Source organism: Silurus aristotelis (assembly GCF_946808225.1).
Source record: "Silurus aristotelis genome assembly, chromosome: 4".
NCBI classification, from domain to species: Eukaryota; Metazoa; Chordata; class Actinopteri; order Siluriformes; family Siluridae; genus Silurus; species Silurus aristotelis.
Genome location: NC_139577.1, coordinates 6,032,607 through 6,055,060, shown reverse-complemented (window position 1 = coordinate 6,055,060; position 22,454 = coordinate 6,032,607). Strand labels below are relative to the sequence as shown.

Here is a 22,454-nt window from a genome sequence, read left to right as displayed (position 1 = left end):
CCTTTCTGAAGAGTGATATCTTTGATTATAGGTATGAAGGAAGCGGTAATATCCCCACAAAGGCTTTTTGTTAACATTTTTGACAATGCATTGAGCTCGATGAAACTTTCTACATTAAACACAAATCTTTTGGGTGGGTATGAAGCAATCTCCTTCAATTCTTGTATGTTAACATTTTTAATGCCCAAAGCGAAAACTGTAACGCCTGAGCGACGCAGCTCTGCCGCCACATTGGTGACATCATCTGCGGACCATCCGTCTGTGAGGACCACTGCAATCTGTTGAACGTGTTCGTCACTTCGGCTCCCTCTTTCTTTGGTGAACACGTAGTCCTTTGCAAACCGCAGAGCAGCTGCGGTGTACGCTTTGCCTCTGCCATATGACAACCTCTGCACGTACTGCAAAATTTCACTCTTGTCGCTGAACGTGTTCAAATAAACGTCAGCCCTGGGGACATCGCTGTAGTGAATTATGGCTATCCTCACTTTGTCAATGCCTACATCCAGACCTGAAATGGTGTTTATGAGGAAGTTGCGGACAAGCTGAAAGTTTTCAGGTCCCATGTTGCCAGATTTGTCGACGATAAACACAATGTCCGCAATGCTTGCGGCTCTGCAGTCTGCAGAGAAACACACACAAGAAAACCTTGTTTTATTCATTACTTGATTAGAAACTAGGCGGATTCTAATCTTATAGAGATTACTGCTACAGTTCGTTTAAGCCACACTAAAATGTTTTTGTTAACAAATACAAACAAAGTGGCTTTCCGTTTATACTAAGACAGCGTTTTCAGTCAACAAAAACAGCTTTTTGAAAATGTTCTTCAACGTGGATAAGTTTGAAAACGCTGTTTTGACGTCGCACGGTGAACTGTGAAAATGGAGGCTTTCCAAATCAAGAACGCATTTTTAGCCATTGTAAATAAATGGCAGGCCGAAATGACGCAGGTTGGAAGCTTCTTACGTTTTGGTCAAGTGCAGTACAATGATGAAAGCGTTTTCAGACCTTTTAGTGTGGATGAGCAATTTTTGGGAAACAATTAAAAAGTGGGGACAAAAACGTTTTCCAATTTATTCCGATTATCGCAGATGTAGCCTTAGAATCAGCAGATCAACTCACCTTGAGAAATACCGACGACATCGTGCAATTCAGTCGCAGACTTGACTTTCTGTACCACCTGCGGAATGTTTTGCGACGTCATTTTGTGGGTTTGATTCGGACTAGAAATATCTTCCAGCTCGTCCACTTCGGCTTTGCCCAAGCCAACAGAGATGATTTGGATTCCATCCTTTTTAGTTGTGCGCGATGGCCGAATGACGCTGTCATTTGATTTCCCCACGCTCGTCACCAGCAGGACCTGTTTGAAACCTTGGGCGATGCGACTACCCGTTGAAGTATTGAAAAAGTTACGGCGTGCGTATTCAATTGCATTTCCGATTTTACGCACGCCTTTAGGCTTAAGCCGGAGGCTTCGTATGTATGATAAGATTTCATTTTTGCTCTTATTAGTATTAAGCAGAAATTCCTCCTCTACATTGTCGCTAAACTGGGCTAGGCCTACATGGTTACCGTCCTTGTCTACAGAGAGCTGGTTGACCAGTCGTGTCAAGAAGGTCCTGATTTGTTGGGATTCTGGTCTTGATGCTGTACTATCCACCAGGAAAAATATATCAGCAAACTTCAGGGAAAAGGCTAAATGGGGAAAATGAGAAAAATAATCACAAAGGTACGGCTATAATAGTATCAATTTTTTAATTATACCCTTTGTATGAACGAATTACAAGGATGCGGTGTTTACGCCCATTCATGCTTTTAATTTCCCCAATGGTAAACAAAATTACAATAATTAGGATATTTACTGACCAGTTGTGCAGTAAAAAGATGAATTGATGAATAGATAGATACAGGTGCATCTCAATAAAATAGAGTAACGTGTAAAAGTTCATTTATTTTAGTAATTCAAATCAAATTGTTAAACTCATGTATTAAATAAATTTAATGCATTTAAAAAGCTGGTCAGCATAAGGAAGCATGAAGTGCTCTAAAGTTTCTTGGTAAACGGGTGCAGCGACTTTTGCAGTGGTTTTAAAAAAACACAGTGGACCACCACCAGATGACATTGCGCCTAGTGAACCAAACTGAGACACTATTTTTAAGGCTCAGGAAACATTTGCAGGGGTTTTGGGTTGATTTGCTAATTGGAATGTGACCATATTCCAATTTTTTGAGATAGTGAATTAGTGGGTTTTTGTTAAATGTGAGCCAAAATCAGAACCAATGAACCAAAGATTTTAATTACTTCATTCTGTATCATTGAATTTATTTAATACACAAGTTTCACAATTTGAGTTAAACTACTAAAATAAATGAACTTTTCCACAATATTAAAATTTGTTTAGATGCACCTGTATGTAGACTGACTACATTATTCATCCCCGAGGAAATTTTGGTGGATTCAAGGTGGGAATACACCCTGGATGGGCCACCGATGAATCACGGGATACCATGCAAACACACATTCAAAGCAAGGGCCAATTTAGAATAACTGGTAGTATTGGAATATTTCTTGATAGTGGAAGAGAACCCCAGAGCAAACTGAAGACTCTGAAAGAACTTTTTAAAAGTCAGCACAGACAGAAATATTTACACAGGGTTGTAGCTTTGAAGTATATGTTCAAAATCCATACACAATGTATAACCTCTACATTACCTTTCCAACCTGTTTGTTCCTGACTTGACATCTCCAGGGGTGGTTACTTTGCCATTCGCTTGCTTGCTACTACAGTCTATCTGATGAATTGCAATATACTATGAGTCAAACTCGGTCAAAAATAGAAGTGTTATATTACCTCGTAATTGGTCATCGACCGCAGTACACACTCTTCTGCGTAGATTCTCGATCATGCTTTGTAAATTTGGGTAATTTTCCACACTAAACAAGAATTCTTTTTGAGGACTGTTAGCGATGGCTTGAAGTTGGGCATTATTTGCCGGTCCAGTCTCGACAACGAAGACAACGACTCCCTGTTTGCGGAGCTCCTGAGCCGGCCCTTGCACAGAGTCACTCGACTCTCCGTCCGTGATCACGATGGCAATCTTTGCGGCGCTTTGTTTAGAGTCACTGAAGTAGCTCTCTCGAATGAAGTCGAGAGCGTGCCCTGTTTTTTTTGGTCTCCCCTTGTGATATGTGAGGCCAAGTATCTTTTTGAGCAGATCTTCCTTCGTGTCTTCCTCTCCGTTAAATACGACCTCTTGCACTGGTCTGTTGCTAAATTGAGCAAGGCCAACTCTTACGTTTTGTTCGGCAATGTTGAGTCCCTCTACAAATTTATGGAGGAAACGGCGGATTTCTCCAAATTTCGTATTTCCAATGGTGTCGGACGAATCCACTAGAAAAACAATGTCCGCTTCAGCAATCTCACTGCATTCTAGAAGGGGGGGGAAACAAAACAAATTTACTCATCATGCATATTAAATGAAGAGTCTTTACAATCATGCAGTTAAGATCATTTATTCAAGATATGGTACGATTTGGAAGTAACTTACTGAAGTGTTGACACACTTCGGTAAAATCTGCCTGGACTTCCTCACAGTCGATTCAGTTGAACTTTATGCAAGTTGACTACCTGTTAGCTAGAGTAAAATAAAACACTCTTACCTTGCCACTCTCCTTGTGATTCTTCCACGGTGGTGCACAGTTCACGACTGACACCCAGTGAGATTTCCTTGAGGGCGTTGAAGTCAGACACCCTGTACACATGATTTTCATACGGCTGACTAGCCAGCTTCTTTAAGAACTTCTCGTCGGCGTCTTTGATTCCGATGGCGTACACTTGGACTCCCTTCTGCTGCAGCTCCTGAGCGTAAGGTTCGACATCATCCTGGGACTCTCCGTCTGTGATGACAAAAGCGATCTGAGGCACCATTTGGGTTGCCCGACTCCCCGCTTGCTCAACAAAGTGGTTTTTTAGCAAAAAATTCAAGGCCAAGCCCGTGTTGGTGCCACCAGTCTTATACTGCAATCGCTTAATGTAATCGAGAATCTCCTGCTTTTCCTCGAATGTGTTGAGGAAAAACTCATTTTTTGGTGTGTCGCTAAACTGGACCATGCCAACCCTGACCTTATTGGGAGAGATGTCAAAGTTGGCCACAACGGACATGAGAAATTCCCGAATCTGTTGGAAGTTCTTTAGACCAACACTGGCCGAGCCGTCCACTAAGAACACGATATCGGCTTTGGCCTCCTGAGTGCACACTGCAAGAAAGAGAAGCTGGATTAAATGTTAGCTTGAAAACTTGGACATGACCCAATTCACAATGTTAGGTTTAAAAATCACTTTCTCATATTATCATAAATGAAAAGGAGTGAAAAGGATCCTACCAATTCTTTTGCCATGCCCGTTGACCAAATAGGACGAGATTACAAAAAGACAAAGTAATCCATAACCCGTCCCCATGGCTGGACCCTTTTTGGTGGCCTAAAATAACAATGTCATTTGTTCTGAGAATTATTTCTTCAAAACACTTTTAGTGCTGCATCAATTCAATAGAAAATGATTATTAATAACAAATGTATAATATTATAGGTTAAACAAATCAATAGACCAAGTTATTGAATTAAAGAACAATCAACTTGGGATTTTTTATTGAAATTTAGCAAGTAAGGCAGTTATATTTTGATACATACTTATATTTTATAATTTGGCTAATGAGACACGATCCAAAAAATAAATAAAGTTACACCGTACCTTTTTTATATGAATCTTTTCCAGTCGCTCATTTGAGTTTGGGCTGTGACACAGAAACAGTGTATACGGTTAGATTTCCGAGACCTTTATATTGTAGTGTTCTAGCTAACAATTCTGTTGATGCAGTAGTCAGATTTTATTCATTCATATCAACATCTGTCTAAAATACTAATAATCAAAACTTTTTTTTTCATATAAAGTTACAAATAGTATTTAATTTAAACCAGAATATTATAGTGTCCATTGTGTTTATTTATGGTTCTCTTCTTATATTTAACAAGTTTGATATTTTACTACTATTTTTTTTTTTTTTACTTGTTTTAGGAGAGACCCCTATTTTCTTGTAGAATTGTCTTCAGTAGAATGACACTTAGTTTTTCTTTTCCTTGCAGGAAAAGCAAACCTTATTTGCTTATATATTAGTTTATATAGATAGAAACTGTTGGCCTTACACTTTGAATAGTAATGTTTTATGCTCAGGGTCATATAGGCACAGGGATATTTCCAAAGAACTGTGTGTTTGAAAACACCTACACCTTTTTGGTTTGTAAAACACATGCATGTTGCCTTTCTTACTATGCAGCAAACTATGTAAAAGGCAAAAACGCACAAGAATTAAACAGCGATTGGCCGGAAGAATGGAATGCCTGGTTCTGTGGACAGATGAGTACAAATTGGACATTTAAGGGTCCACAAGAAGATCTTCTGTGGGACAGAGAACAGGAGAGAAAATGGTAGCAGACTGCCTCACCCTCTCAGCCAAACATGAAGCTGGAAGCTTTGGTTGTTTTGGGGCAGGAAAGGTTAGAGAATTATTTTAGGTGAAAGGAAAACTGAACCAACATGGCTACCATTCTATTCTTTAACACCATGCAATTCCATCTGGACTGCGGCTGATAGGAACCGACTTTACCATACAAGACTTCCAAGCTCTGTAAAAGTTATTTATCGGGCAAACCATCGTCATGGAATGGCCTGCCCAGTCACCGTGCCAAAATCCTATTGAACTGCTCTAGGATGAACTGAATCACAAAGTCAGAAAGAAAACTCCAACTAGTGTAGAACAATGTTGGCAATTTTTACGAGAGGCACGGCAAAGTATTTCAGCTGAAATGTTCAGAGAAGCGAACCGTCCGTATGCCAAAAAATGTTATTTACACTAAGGGAGGCTTTTTGAATGAAATTCAAGTAAATCTTCATACCCTTATATGACCAAGTTTGTTGCATAGATAGCAAACGGAGCATGCATGTGCCTCACTGTACAATACCATAAATGCACACAAGCAAAGGGGTGTTAATTCGGTTCACAGCTTGTATTACACAATTGTTTGTTAAAAAAAATTAAATTAAATTCAGGCAGCAAGTATTTTGGTCTGTATCATGAATTAGAACCACAATAAGAAAATCAACTTTATATCATGTAGTACTTTTTAATATTCAGCATTTCTTTTGAGAGAAAAATCTTTTTTTTTTTTTTTTTTTGTCCATTAGTATAATCTTGTCAGTAATCCTAACTTACTGAGAACCTTATTAACCATATCACAACCACAAACTTGATAGTTTCTCTTATTCTAAATGATCCCATGTGAGCATATTTGTTTAAAAATAGCTAAAGAGAGATAAATGAAGACAGAGGACTTACATGCACCAGTGATGAGACTCTGAGGGAAGAAGAGTCTCCAAGCTGAGAGGATACTAAAATACTCGCTGTGAGCGCTTATGGAGCCACTCCTCACTGATTTGGTATGACACACACACACACACACACACACACACACACACACACACACACACACACACACACACGAAAGGGAAAAAAAAAAAAACTAGTGTGAAACTGCTCATAATGAACAGTAGATTTTGATCCTCTTAAATATTATTTTATGAACTGTATATAATGTTTATGGACAAAAGTATTGGAATACCTGATTTTTCCAACCATATGAGGTTTTTCCCCAAACCGTTAGCACAAAGTTGTAGGCACACAATTGTATTGGATCTCTTCAGATGCAGTAGCATGAAACTTTTCCTTCACGTGAACTAAGAGACCCAAACCTGCTCCAGCATGACAATGCCAAACCCCTGTTTACAAAGATCTGCTTGGAGTGGAAGATCTTTTGCTATAGAGCGCCAACCCTCAAACCTATTCAAAACCTGTGGGATACATTTTTCAGCCTGACTTCACTCTCCTCATCCTTACCTCACCTACATCAGCACCTGACTTTAATAAAAACCCTTGAACCTGAATGAAATCTTACACAAATCTCCACAAGCACACTCCAAAAATCTAGCAAATCATCTTCCCAGAGGAGTGGAGGTTATTCTAACAGCAAATGGAGACTAAATGTGGAATTGGACAGAAAACAATACCAATCCACAAACATTTGTCTACATAGTGTTTAATTATGAATAAACACATTTCTCCTTTTTTATGTTTTTCACTTGAACTTTGGATTCTGATTGGGCAGAAGGTGTTGATGCACTTGTTCTAGGAGGGAAAACTGTAACTTCTGGCATTTTCAGGACAGATCAGATTTGTGTGGTTTGACTGTAATATGACAAGCTGCAGTGTAGAGACCTGCAACTAAAATAAAACGATTTACAGGCACAAGGTCGGAAGCGAACTCTCGCGCGGTAGCTACTAGAGCACGCCGAGTCACAACGTCTAAAGCACTAGACAGAGATGAATCACTGAGTGCTTCAGATATTACTTTATTATTAAAGAAAGCAACATACAATACAACAACATTTTTGGCCTGTTTTTTTTTTATTATATATATATATATATATATATATATATATATATATATATATATATATATATATATATATATATATATATATACAGTGAGGAAAATAAGTATTTGAACACCCTGCTATTTTGCAAGTTCTCCCACTTAGAAATCATGGAGGGGTCTGAAATTGTCATCGTAGGTGCATGTCCACTGTGAGAGACATAATCTAAAAAAAAATATCCAGAAATCACAATGTATGATTTTTTAACTATTTATTTGTATGATACAGCTGCAAATAAGTATTTGAACACCTGAGAAAGTCAATGTTAATATTTGGTACAGGAGCCTTTGTTTGTAATTACAGAGGTTAAACGTTTCCTGTAGTTTTTCACCAGGTTTGCACACACTGCCGGAGGGATTTTGGCCCACTCCTCCACACAGATCTTCTCTAGATCAGTCAGGTTTCTGGCCTGTCACTGAGAAACACAGAGTTTGAGCTCCCCTCCAAAGATTCTCTATTGGGTTTAGGTCTGGAGACTGGCTAGGCCATGCCAGAACCTTGATATACTTCTTACAGAGCCACTCCTTGGTTATCCTGGCTGTGTGCTTCGGGTCATTGTCATGTTGGAAGACCCAGCCTCGACCCGTCTTCAATGCTCTAACTAAGGGGAGGAGGTTGTTCCCCAAAATCTCGCAATACATGGCCCCGGTCATCCTCTCCTTAATACAGTGCAGTCACCCTGTCCCATGTGCAGAAAAACACTCCCAAAGCATGATGCTACCACCCCCATGCTTCACAGTAGGGATGGTGTTCTTGGGATGGTACTCATCATTCTTCTTCCTCCAAACACGTTTAGTGGAATTATGACCCAAAAGTTCTATTTTGGTCTCATCTGACCACATGACTTTCTCCCACGACTCCTCTGGATCATCCAAATGGTCATTGGCAAACTTAAGACGTTCCTGGACAAACCTTCCGTGCCATGCATGATTTCAAACCATGACGTCTTAGTGTATTACCAACAGTAACCTTGGAAACGGTGGTCCCAGCTCTTTTCAGGTCATTGACCAGCTCCTCCCGTGTAGTTCTGGGCTGATTTCTCACCTTCCTTAGGATCATTGAGACCCCACGAGGTGAGATCTTGCATGGAGCCCCAGTCCGAGGGAGATTGACAGTCATGTTTAGCTTCTTCCATTTTCTAATGATTGCTCCAACAGTGGACCTTTTTTCACCAAGCTGCTTGGCAATTTCCCCGTAGCCCTTTCCAGCCTTGTGGAGGTGTACAATTTTGTCTCTAGTGTCTCTGGACAGCTCTTTGGTCTTGGCCATGTTAGTAGTTGGATTCTTTCTGATTGTATGGGGTGGACAGGTGTCTTTATGCAGCTAACGACCTCAAACAGGTGCATCTAATTTAGGATAATAAATTTAGTGGAGGTGGACATTTTAAAGGCAGACTAACAGGTCTTTGAGGGTCAGAATTCTAGCTGATAGACAGGTGTTCAAATACTTATTTGCAGCTGTATCATACAAATAAATAGTTTAAAAATCATACATTGTGATTTCTGGATTTTTTTTTTTAGATTATGTCTCTCACAGTGGACATGCACCTACGATGACAATTTCAGACCCCTCCATGATTTCTAAGTGGGAGAACTTGCAAAATAGCAGCGTGTTCAAATACTTATTTTCCTCACTGTATATGTGTGTATGTGTGTGTGTGTGTGTGTGTGTACATACACTACAGACCAAAAGTTTGGACACACCTTCTCATTCAAAGAGTTTTCTTTATTTTCATGACTATGAAAATTGTAGAGTCACACTGAAGGCATCAAGGGCTATTTGACCAAGAAGGAGAGTGATGGGGTGCTGCACCAGATGACCTGGCCTCCACAGTCACCGGACCTGAACCCAATCGAGATGGTTTAGGGGTGAGCTGGACCGCAGAGTGAAGGCAAAAGGGCCAACAAGTACCAAGCATCTCTCGGGGAACTCCTTCAAGACTGTTGGAAGACCATTTCAGGTGACTACCTCTTGAAGCTCATCAAGAGAATGCCAAGAGTGTGCAAAGCAGTAATCAAAGCAAAAGGTGGCTACTTTGAAGAACCTAGAATATGACATTTTTCAGTTGTTTCACACTTTTTTTTGTTATGTATATAATTCCATATATAATTCCACGTGTTCATTCATAGTTTTGATGCCTTCAGTGTGAATCTACAATTTTCATAGTCATGAAAAAAAAGAAAACTCTTTGAATGAGGTGTGTCCAAACTTTTGGTCTGTACTGTATATATATATATATATATATATATATATATATATATATATACAGTGAGGAAAATAAGTATTTGAACACCCTGCTATTTTGCAAGTTCTCCCACTTAGAAATCATGGAGGGGTCTGAAATTGTCATCGTAGGTGCATGTCCACTGTGAGAGACATAACCTAAAAAAAAAAAATCCAGAAATCACAATATATGATTTTTAAACTATTTATTTGTATGATACAGCTGCAAATAAGTATTTGAACACCTGTCTATCAGCTAGAATTCTGACCCTTAAAGACCTGTTAGTCTGCCTTTAAAATGTCCACCTCCACTACATTTATTATCCTAAATTACATGCACCTGTTTGAGGTTGTTAGCTGCATAAAGACCCCTGTCCACCCCGTACAATCAATAAGAATCCAACTGCTAACATGGCCAAGACCAAAGAGCTGTCCAAAGACACTAGAGACAAAATTGTACACCTCCACAAGGCTGGAAAGGGCTACGGGGAAATTGCCAAGCAGCTTGGTGAAAAAAGGTCCACTGTTGGAGCAATCATTAGAAAATGGAAGAAGCTAAACATGACTGCCAATCTCCCTCGGACTGGGGCTCCATGCAAGATCTCACCTCGTGGGGTCTCAGTGATCCTAAGGAAGGTGAGAAATCAGCCCAGAACTACACGGGAGGAGCTGGTCAATGACCTAAAAAGAGCTGGGACCACCATTTCCAAGGTTACTGTTGGTAATACACTAAGACGTCATGGTTTGAAATCATGCATGACACGGAAGGTTCCCCTGCTTAAACCAGCACATGTCCAGGCACGTCTTAAGTTTGCCAATGACCATTTGGATGATCCTGTCATGTGGTCAGATGAGACCAAAATAGAACTTTTGGGTCATTATTCCACTAAACGTGTTTGGAGGATGAAGAATGATGAGTACCATCCCAAGAACACCATCCCTACTGTGAAGCATGGGGGTGGTAGCATCATGCTTTGGGGTGTTTTTCTGCACATGGGACAGGGCGACTGCACTGTATTAAGGAGAGGATGACCGGGGCCATGTATTGCGAGATTTTGGGGAACAACCTCCTTCCCTCAGTTAGAGCATTGAAGATGGGTCGAGGCTGGGTCTTCCAACATGACAATGACCCGAAGCACACAGCCAGGATAACCAAGGAGTGGCTCTGTAAGAAGCATATCAAGGTTCTGGAGTGGCCAAGCCAGTCTCCAGACCTAAACCCAATAAAGAATCTTTGGAGGGAGCTCAAACTCCGTGTTTCTCAGCGACAGGCCAGAAACCTGACTGATCTAGAGAAGATCTGTGTGGAGGAGTGGGCCAAAATCCCTCCTGCAGTGTGTGCAAACCTGGTGAAAAACTACAGGAAACGTTTGACCTCTGTAATTGCAAACAAAGGCTACTGTACCAAATATTAACATTGACTTTCTCAGGTGTTCAAATACTTATTTGCAGCTGTATCATACAAATAAATAGTTAAAAAAATCATAAATAGTGATTTCTGGATTTTTTTTTTAGATTATGTCTCTCACAGTGGACATGCACCTACGATGACAATTTCAGACCCCTCCATGATTTCTAAGTGAGAGAACTTGCAAAATAGCAGGGTGTTCAAATACTTATTTTCCTCACTGTATATATATATATATATATATATATATATATATATATATATATATATATATATCGTTTTAGTTGATGTTCTATGATTTGAAAACTTGTTCATATCCATGTTCATCATTTAATATCAACAGTCTGCTACACTGACTGAGGACTACAGTTTGCTTCTGATCACCATCACTGTATGACGCAAACTTCGTTTATCTGTAATAAATGGACATTTAGTGCAACGCAGATGAGGATGGGGTTCCCTGTCGAGTCTGGTTCCTCTCAAGGTTTCTTCCTTATGCCATCTCAGGGAGTTTTTCCTTGCCACAGTCGCCACCGGCTTCTTCATCAGGGTCAAACTTACACTTATAAAGAACATGTTCATTTTTTATCACCACATTATCTGTGTAAAGCTGCTTTGAGACAATGTTCATTGTTTAAAGCGCAATGCAAATAAAAATGAATCGACTTGACTTGAATCATTTACACAAAAACTTGCATCAAACAAAATGTGTTTGTTCATTTTTACGTTTCTTTTTCATTTCAAAAAGCTTTAAAAGGGAAGCAAGTAAAACTAAAAAGCAGAGTAGCAGGAAGAAGCAGTCTGAGCATCTACATTTTACCTGCGGGATTTTGTGGACACGAGTGGGACAAAAGTTCAATATTGCAACCGGTAGAAAAGAACACGTTTTTGCTTGAGAGAGACTGAAAAATACGTCCCGTGCAGGTCTGTACTGCAGTGTTGGAAAGGGTGTGTGTGTGTGTGTGTGTGTGTGTGTGTGTGTGTGTGTGTGTGTGTGTGTGTGTGTGTGTGTGTGTGTGTGTGTGTTAGGTTAGTGCTCTGTTAGTTTATGTTTATAATCCACTGTTCATACAGTAGAGGAATTTGCTGGCATTGTTGTATAATACATTGCCTAAATGAACTGCTCTTTCTCGATCACTCACTTACTCACTCACTCTCACACACACAAACACACACACACACACACACACACACAAAGCATGTCTGGGAGCATGTCGTGTATTCCAATTGAGACATCCAGGTTGTCTAAGTTTGCAGAAAGTATGGCACAATTTTGAAAAATAAATATATAAATAAAATAAATAACCAGCAATTGTTTTCATTGTTTTTAAAAAAATTGCTTTTATTTGTAATTTATTTTATTATTTAAATATAATCTTTTTATTTCTTTTTTTTTTTCTCTCAAAATATTTAAAATTGGTGACCGTCCACTATTTTGTAAGACTGGCTTTTATTAATCAAGCACTCAGACCAAAAAAGGGACTGAATATTCACGGGAGATAATACAATCAAACAGAAATGAGTGGCAGTCTGGGAAAACACCGTCAGACTTTTCTGTGGATCTCCTTCCGGAAATGAAATATTTGCTTTGGGTAAAATCCCTGGCCTTTCCAGATTCTAATATACGCTTTGGCACGTATTATTCTCACCTTGGATTGCTTTGGGAAATCTCAAAAACTCTATTTCAGTGAGACACTGTACAAATAACTACTGTATACAGTCTTGCTCGAATTCTGCAAACACACACCTCGAGATTTTGTGTGCTTTATTGTTAGATTATATACTTTAAGAATAGAGCTACGTTCTGCTTACATCATAAATCAACATGACCTGTGGATCAGCCAGTGTAGAAAAGTCTCCTATTCATTATAACCATATTACGATGACCATTACGAACGTTTTCTTTGACGTTGGCCGCCATAATTGTATCCGTCCTGTAGATTTGGCATCATCCAACAAGGCGCTTTTAGTTTATTGCATGAGCACTTGCATTTCACACTGTTTCACACGGGGTTCCAAAATTTCGGATTTAAAGTCACAACCGAAGAACTCCTTTACCTTGTGACTGTAATCCTGTAAAACTTAAGTGTGATTTCCTGGCACAGTGAATGTCACACTTTGTCCAATTGTTTCTGGGTTTAATGAAACTGACAAAAACCTAAGCAATTCAGATAGTGCTATTCCACATCAGATGGACTAAAAAAAGTTTTTTCCCCCTCATGATGTTTTGCTTTTACTGTTAACAATTATTTATTAATGATAGCCGAGTATCTTTAAGGGTTTTTTTTTTTTTTAACCGAAGGTTAAACAGACAATTTCCCAGACTTTTTTCTCTCATATTTATTAAGGATGCCAAAATAAATCTAGCGCATAATACGATACATATGAAGCAGCTAGCGATGCGATAAGTTTCACCCCTGTTACATCACGTGGTACAGATAGTTCACTTACATTTTTTGGGTTCAGACAAACAGCAAATCATCAATTTACTTAAGTGCCTTCGAACTTCAAACGCATGATCCATTCACAAACAGTGCAAAAGAAAAAAAGATAATATAAAACCAGACGTTCTTGTCCTGTTCTGTCTCCAGGAAGGTGCAGCTCTACCTCTGCCATGTTAATCTGTATTCTACTGTATGTGACTCTCAGGACACGCCTCGGTTTTAGTAGTTTCACGGCATATTCATGTAGCAGCAGTGTAGCGTATCTAGTAATAATTGTATATAAATAAATAGTTTTTTTATCGATGCAAGTATGTTAAAAACTATGCATCGTGATACAAATGCCATCTTTTATCCGATGCACTTTTGTTTTTAAATCAATGCATCACGTCGTTAACTTTTATGCTGAAGCAAATTGGTGAAATTTACCATTCCTGAGTTTAAGGGTACCTGAAATTCATACATGAGTGAAAGTATAGATACTCTATTACAAGTAAAAAAAAGTCACCAATTCCAATATGACTTGAGTAAATGTCGTTGAGTATGTGATTAGAACAGTATTTAAGTATTTGACTCGTATTGAACGTAGGCTCAAAGATGCACTCGTCAACAACCTCCTAACAAGTGAGCAAAAAAAAACCCTGTTGATATGTGAAGCTTTATTTCCAAAAATAAAAATTATATTATACACCTCAATAATGCATTTACCGTCCACCCAACAACCCTAACCCTAGATCAAAAAAGTCAGTAAAAAAAAAGAAAAAAAAGGAAAATAGTAAAGCAATCTTTTAAAAAGAGATCTTTAATCAACAAATAAAATAACACTTTCATATCTAATAGTACAATAACCATTAGCATTTAATAGAGAAATAAAATAAATGATTTTTGGTCAATAAAAATCAAATATTCAGCACCGATTGTGATGTGATGCACCTCTCAGTTTTAGAAGGGAGCATTATTTTTATTTAACTTCAACAAAAGTTGGTTCTTAAAGTTTTGATTTGAGCTCTTTTTGGAAGGAAATTGAGGCCAGTGAGCGCTAAAAAGAAGCAGGTAAATGAGTATTGAGCAGAATAAATAAGCCACGGCAGATAAAGCTGTCGAGCAAAATGGAATTGGTAAATTCGATGTTAAGTAAAAAATCGAGGGAAATAAAATGTACAGATATTGAAACATAAATGTAGTGGAGTAAGGGTTCTCTCGTTCATTCCTAAAGTCTTAATTAGAGCTCTATAGCAGGAGATCTTCCACTCCAACCCATGTAAAGCAAATTTTTATAGAAATAGCTTTGAGAATAGGAGCTTTGCCACCTGGAACAGGTTTGGCTCTCCTAGTTCAAGTGAAGGGGAAATGTCATGCTACCGCATCCAATGACAATCATTACAAATGTGTACCTGTTTGTAATAGCATTTATATTTAGATTCAAATTATTTTGTAGTGAAGTAATTGTGTGTGTGTGTGTGTGTGTGTGTGTGTGTGTTACCATCAGACCTTTATAAGGACAGAGTTTTCTATGGTAACACTGAACTGTATCCATGATACATTCCGAATATGTTGAATGTTAAATGTTGAATGAAATGAATGTATATTTTACTGTACACACACAAATAAAATATATAGATGTGTGTTTATTTACAGACACACACATACAGTGGGTACGGAAAGTATTCAGACCCCCTTAAATTTTTTACTCTTTGTTATATTGCAGCCATTTGCTAAAATCATTTAAGTTCATTTCTTTTCCTCATGAATGTACACATAGCTCCCCATACTGACAGAAAAACACAGAGTTGTTGACCTTTTTGCAGATTTATTTAAAAAAAAAAACTGAAATATCACATGGTTCTAAGTATTCAGACCCTTTGCTGTGACACTCATATATTTAACTCAGGTGCTTTCCATTTCTTCTGATCATCCTTGAGATGGTTCTACACCTTCATTTGAGTCCAGCTGTGTTTGATTATACTGATTGGACTTGATTAGGAAAGCCACACACCTGTCTATATAAGACCTTCCAGATCACAATGCATGTCAGAGCAAATGAGAATCATGAGGTCAAAGGAACTGCCTGAAGAGCTCAGAGACAGAATTGTGGCAAGGCACAGATCTGGCCAAGGTTCCAAAAACATTTCTGCTGCACTTAAGGTTCCTAAGAGCACAGTGGCCTCCGTAATCCTCAAATGGAAGACGTTTGGGACGACGAGAACCATTCCTAGAGCTGGCCGACCGGCCAAACTGAGCTATCGGGGGAGAAGAGCCTTGGTGAGAGAGGTAAAGAAGAACCCAAAGATCACTGTGGCTGAGCTCCAGAGATGCAGTCGGGAGATGGGAGAAAGTTGTAGAAAGTCAACCATTACTGCAGCCCTTCACCAGTGGGGCTTTATAGCAGAGTGGCCCGACGGAAGCCTCTCCTTAGTGCAGGACACATGAAAACCCGCATGGAGTTCTCCAAGATGGTGAGAAATAAGATTCTCTGGTCTGATGAGACCAAGATAGAACTTTTTGGCCTTAATTCTAAGCGGTATGTGTGGAGAAAACCAGGCACTGCTCATCACCTGTCCAGTACAGTCTCAACAATGAAGCATGGTGGTGGCAGCATCATGCTGTGGGGGTGTTTTTCAGCTGCAGGGACAGGACGACTGGTTGCAATCGAGGGAAAGATAAATGCGGCCAAGCACAGGGATATCCTGGACGAAAACCTTCTCCAGAGTACTTTGGACCTCAGACTGGGCTGAAGGTTCACCTTCCAACAAGACAATGACCCTAAGCACACAGCTAAAATAACGATGGAGTGGCTTCACAACAACTCTGTGACTGTTCTTGAATGGCCCAGCCAGAGCCCTGACTTAAACCCAATTGAGCATCTCTGGAGAGACCTAAAAATAGCTGTCCACCAACGTTTACCGTCCAACCTGACAGAACTGGAGAGGATCTGCAAGGAGGAATGGCAGAGGATCCCTGAATCCAGGTGTGAAAAACTTGTTGCATCTTTCCCAAAAAGACTCCTGGCTGTATTAGATCAAAAGGGGGCTTCTACTAAATACTGAGCAAAGGGTCTGAATACTTAGGACCATGTGATATTTTAGTTTTTCTTTTTTAATAAATCTGCAACAATGTCAACAATTCTGTGTTTTTCTGTCAGTATGGGGAGCTATGTGTACATTCATGAGGAAGAAGAATGAACCTAAATGATTTTAGCAAATGGCTGCAATATAACAAAGAGTGAAAAATGTAAGTGGGTCTGAATACTTTCTGTACCCACTGTATATATGTATATATGTGTATGTGTGTGTGTGTGTATATATATATATATATATATATATATATATATATATATATATATATATATATATATATATATATATATATATATATATATATATATATATATATATATAGGTCCCCTGGTGGTCTAGTGGTTAAGATGCAGCGCTCCCACCGCTGCGACCCGGGTTCGATTCCCGCTCAGGGAACCATCCCCAGCCCCTCTTAGTGCCGGTCCCAAGCCCGGATAAATTGGGGAGGGTTGCGTTAGGAAGGGCATCCAGCGTAAAACATGTGCCAAATCAAACGTGCGGATGATCCGCTGTGGCGACCCCTAACGGGAGAAGCCGAAAGAAAGTTTATATATATATATATATATATATATATACATGTAAGTAAAATGCAAATACTTTTTCCATTTATGCAACTAAAACAGTCGCTGCTGAGAACGGTACAAAAGCCTGACCATTTGCCAGACAGCACTACATCTCCACTGTGTCCCCTGCTACCAAGAATGCAAACAGATTATGTTTAAATGGATGAAGGCTTCAAGCTGCTTACTGAAAAGAGTGAACAAGTCAAATAACTTTTCCAGTTAAATATCGTCATCCAACTTTTCCCAAGAGAATGATGTCTGAGGTCCAAGGTTTAGCTTGTGTAATAATGACCAAGAGACTGGAGCTTAAATCTCAAGATTGGAAGAGAAAAAAAAATCACTTTCTCAGGAACTCTCATCTCATATAAAAAAAAAAAATAAACAAACATGTAGCTTTTTAGTAACTATATATAACTTGTTGTGTAGGCTGCATATGAACTTTGTGTTCCACCAGCTGCAGGCTATTCAGCTGCACAGCTTCAGCTGAAATCGCTTTAGTCTAAAGCGCTTCCCATATAAATATTTGTTTTTGAAAAAGCAGGAGTGCGGAGATCCTTCTAAGAGACCAGGAAGAGGATGAGACGCCTCGCAGAAGCTTGCTGATGATTCACAGGAGGCATTATGATGGAGGATTATTAGGTCATTTTGCCAGATGCACACTGAGCCTAGGTTTATACTGTTTAGAAATTCTCAACTAAGAAATCCATTTTTGGCTAGCAACAAGCAAAACCTGCACAATCCGGCCAATCCAGCCTTGAATAAGACCTAAACTAAAAACCAAAAAAAAATGATCAGATAAGTCATAACCGAGTTTGTAAGAACAATTATTATTATTAAGTTTGAAGGACTTTTTCAGATTCTTTAAGAATTCACTCAGACAATTTATTATAAAGTCGGGTACTGTTTTCGGTGCGCTGAGGAGGCCAGGGGTGCAGTCAGCGTTCACAATAATTCCAAAAGTGGTCAGTAGGGTTGAGCTCAGAGCTCTATTGCAGGAGATCTTCCACTCCAACCCATCTTCAAAGTCAGATGTTCCAGAACATTTGTCCATATAATGTACTAGTAAAGTTAATAAAGTGAGCACTGTGTTCCTTGATGTAAAATATGGATTGTAAAGGTTATTACAGGTGTGTGTGTGTGTGTGTGTGTGTGTGTGTGTGTGTGTGTGTGTGTGTGTGTGTGTGTGTGTGTTTCAGATCTGAACCCGAGTCAGCAATGGACCCAGATTTCTATTTTTTCAACTACTTCAGAAGCAGGCAAGACTTCTCATCTGAGCCAGACTATAGGTATATGTATGTATGTATGTATGTATGTATGTATGTATGTATGTATGTATATATATATGTATATATATATATATATATATATATATATATATATATACAGTGGGTACGGAAAGTATTCAGACCCCCTTAAATTTTTCACTCTTTTTTATTTTGCAGCCATTTGCTAAAATCATTTAAGTTCATTTCTTTTCCTCATTAATGTACACATAGCACCCTATATTGACAGAAAAACACAGAATTGTTGACACTGTTGCAGATTTATTAAAAAAGAAAAACTAAAATATCACATGGTCCTAAGTATTCAGACCCTTTGCTCAGTATTTAGTAGAAGCACCCTTTTGATCTAATACAGCCATGAGTCTTTTTGGGAAGGCTGCCACAAGTTTTTCACACCTGGATTCAGGGATCCTCTGCCATTCCTCCTTGCAGATCCTCTCCAGTTCTGTCAAGTTGGACGGTAAACGTTGGTGGACAGCTATTTTTAGGTCTCTCCAGAGATGCTCAATTGGGTTTAAGTCATTGCTCTGGCTGGGCCATTCAAGAACAGTCACGGAGTTGTTGTGAAGCCACTCCTTCGTTATTTTAGCTGTGTGCTTAGGGTCATTGTCTTGTTGGAAGGTAAACCTTCAGCCCAGTCTGAGGTCCAAAGCACTCTGGAGAAGGTTTTCGTCCAGGATATCCCTGTGCTTGGCCGCATTCATCTTTCCCTTGATTGCAACCAGTCGTCCTGTCCCTGCAGCTGAAAAACACCCCCACAGCATGATGCTGCCACCACCATGCTTCATTGTTGAGACTGTACTGGACAGGTGATGAGCAGTGCCTGGTTTTCTCCACACATACCGCTTAGAATTAAGGCCAAAAAGTTCTATCTTGGTCTCATCAGACCAGAGAATCTTATTTCTCACCATCTTGGAGAACTCTATGCGGGTTTTTCATGTGTCCTGCACTGAGGAGAGGCTTCCGTCGGGCCACTCTGCCATAAAGCCCCGACTTGTGGAGGGCTGCAGTGATGGTTGACTTTCTACAACTTTCTCCCATCTCCCGACTGCATCTCTGGAGCTCAGCCATAGTGATCTTTGGGTTCTTCTTTACCTCTCTCACCAAGGCTCTTCTCCCCCGATAGCTCAGTTTGGCCGGTTGGCCAGCTCTAGGAAGGGTTCTGGTCGTCCCAAACGTCTTCCATTTGAGGATTATGGAGGCCACTGTGCTCTTAGGAACCTTAAGTGCAGCAAAAAAAATTTTGGAACCTTGGCCAGATCTGTGCCTTGCCACAATTCTGTCTCTGAGCTCTTCAGGCAGTTCCTTTGACCTTAATGATTCTCATTTGCTCTGACATGCATTGTGATCTGTAAGGTCTTATATAAACAGGTGTGTGGCTTTCCTAATCAAGTCCAATCAGTATAATCAAAAATTTCTGGACTCAAATGAAGGTGTAGAACCATCTCAAGGATGATCAGAAGAAATGGAGAGCACCTGAGTTAAATATTTGAGTGTCACAGCAAAGGGTCTGAATACTTAGGACCATGTGATATTTCAGTTTTTCTTTTTTAATAAATCTGCAAAAAGGTCAACAATTCTGTGTTTTTCTGTCAGTATGGGGTGCTATGTGTACATTCATGAGGAAAAAAAATGAACTTAAATGATTTTAGCAAATGGCTGCAATATAACAAAAAGTGAAAAATTTAAGGGGGTCTGAAAACTTTCCGTACCCACTGTATATATATATATATATATATATGTATATATATATATATATATATATATATATAAATATATATATATATATATATATATATATATATATATATATATATATATTTATTTGTGTGTGTGTGTGTGTGTGTGTGTGTGTGTGTGTGTGTATACAGTACAGACCAAAAGTTTGGACACACCTTCTCATTCAAAGAGTTTTCTTTATTTTCATGACTATGAAAATTGTAGATTCACACCGAAGGCATCAAAACTATGAATTAACACATGTGAAATTATATATGGAATTATATACATAACAAAAAAGTGTGAAACAACTGAAAAATGTCATATTCAAAGTAGCCACCTTTTGCTTTGATTACTGCTTTGCACAGTCTTGGCATTCTCTTGATGAGCTTCAAGAGGTAGACACCTGAAATGGTCTTCCAACAGTCTTGAAGGAGTTCCCCGAGAGATGCTTGGCACTTGTTGGTCGCTAAATCATCTCGATTGGGTTCAGGTCCGGTGACTGTGGAGGCCAGGTCATCTGGCGCAGCACCCCATCACTCTCCTTCTTGGTCAAATAGCCCTTGATGCCTTCAGTGTGACTCTACAATTTTCATAGTCATGAAGATAAAGAAAACTCTTTGAATGAGAAGGTGTGTCCAAACTTTTGGTCTGTAGTGTATATACATATATTTATAGGCGTAGAAGAAACTTTGTATATCTTGTACTTTTGTGTACTTTTTTGTGATGCTCTGACTTGCACTTGGTAGCCATGTCGAGTTATTTGTTATAGAAGACGTAAACAGTATATGGATGAAGGAGCTTATTTATTGCTGAAGCGAAGTGATTATAAATAGTCAACCTCCACATCCCCTGTTTATATAGCAACTACCCAAAAAGAGCAAAGCTGAAAAAGGGTGACACTAGAATTGTACCACTCCACTGTGTCCTCACTTCTCCCTGAGTCTTTTCTATTAGTGACAGTGATTTCATTTATCTCGCTAATTAATGAGTGGAAAAGTAAAAAAAAAAAAACTCTATATTTATAAAACTATATTTTATACGCATTATCCAACCCCAATTCCAAAAAAAGTTGGGACACTGTGTAAAATCCAATGATTTGCAAATCCCAGAATTTATTCACAATAGAACATGGAAGCATATTAAATGCTTAAACTGTGGAAACGTACCATTTTAAAGAATAAAATTATGTAATTCTGATGCTTTCGAGGAAGTTGGGACAGGGCAACAAAAGTCGGGAAAAAAGTCTCAGACAGTCTCAGAGAAGTGAAGATCTTTACCGATCTGTGAAAGAGTGTCTACAAATTGCGAAACGTTTTCAGAATAATGTTCTCCTGATACAATTACAGTACGAAATATCGACATTTTCAAAGAAGAAATCTCAGCAGAAATCAATAGCGGACGGCTGTGATGTTTGGGCCCTCAGCTGACAATGCATTTAAAAGAGTCATGATGCTGTAATGGAAATCATTGCATGGGCTCATTAACAGGTCCAGAAATCATTATCTGTGAACACGGTTTGCCATATCATCCACAAATTCAGGTTAAATCGATATCATACGAAGAAGAAGGCATGCGTGAACATGATCCAGAAACGTTGCCATCCACTTTCCCCAATTTGGCCTAAATGAGTTTTGGCCCAGAAAGTATGAAAGTAAGTACTGGATCATGTTTACGTTTAAACATTTGATACGTCTTCTATGTTCTATTGTAAATAAAATGAGTTTATGAGATTTGCCAATCATTGTTTTTATTTACATTTTGCACAGTGTCCCTACTTTTTTGGAATTGGGGTTGGAGTACAGCGATCAGACTGCTGAAGCAGGAATACTGAAGTTCTGAAGCGCTTTATTTCTCTTTTGCAGCACAGCAGTTTGCCAATTAGTTTTTCTTTATCCATTTATAGTTCCAATTAAAATCGGCAACACAAGCTGATGTTCTTATTTACATTACAGCAGCTATACGCCATCGATTCCCTCCTGATGGCGTTCTCCATGTGTTAGAGCTGGATCTTTGTTAGAATCCTATTGTTACTATAAAAAGTACGATGCCTTAGAGTCGGACATTTGCTAGAAACCGGTCATAACTAATCCAAGGGCCGTGCTGTGAGAGAGCATGAATGCACACTATCTGACCAATCAGATTTGTGAATTTAGAAATATACTGAATAAAATGATGCAGTAATCTCATCAGAGG

The 22,454-nt window shown here is 39.0% G+C and overlaps 1 protein-coding gene and 1 long non-coding RNA gene across 4 annotated transcripts in view; one reads left to right on the top strand and one right to left on the bottom strand.

Annotated features, from left to right (window-relative positions):
- The window catches only part of LOC310725444 (collagen alpha-4(VI) chain), a 28,037-nt gene extending 21,563 nt beyond the window's left edge, over nucleotides 1–6,474 (bottom strand). For all 3 annotated transcript variants that reach the window (XM_083540385.1, XM_083540386.1, XM_083540387.1), the window contains exons 1-7: nucleotides 6,391–6,474; nucleotides 4,749–4,791; nucleotides 4,382–4,478; nucleotides 3,659–4,255; nucleotides 2,850–3,428; nucleotides 1,120–1,692; nucleotides 2–619 (exon numbers count right to left, since the gene is read on the bottom strand). In XM_083540385.1, coding sequence (XP_083396511.1) covers nucleotides 2–619; nucleotides 1,120–1,692; nucleotides 2,850–3,428; nucleotides 3,659–4,255; nucleotides 4,382–4,457 — 2,443 coding nt within the window. In that variant the 5' untranslated portion in view covers nucleotides 4,458–4,478; nucleotides 4,749–4,791; nucleotides 6,391–6,474. The remainder of the gene's footprint in view (nucleotide 1; nucleotides 620–1,119; nucleotides 1,693–2,849; nucleotides 3,429–3,658; nucleotides 4,256–4,381; nucleotides 4,479–4,748; nucleotides 4,792–6,390) is intronic.
- Nucleotides 1–18,528, top strand: part of LOC310725548 — a 44,063-nt gene extending 25,535 nt beyond the window's left edge. The window contains exon 3 of the long non-coding RNA XR_014533411.1: nucleotides 18,453–18,528. This is a non-coding gene — a long non-coding RNA (uncharacterized lncRNA). The remainder of the gene's footprint in view (nucleotides 1–18,452) is intronic.
- The last annotated feature ends 3,926 nt before the right edge of the window (nucleotides 18,529–22,454 follow it).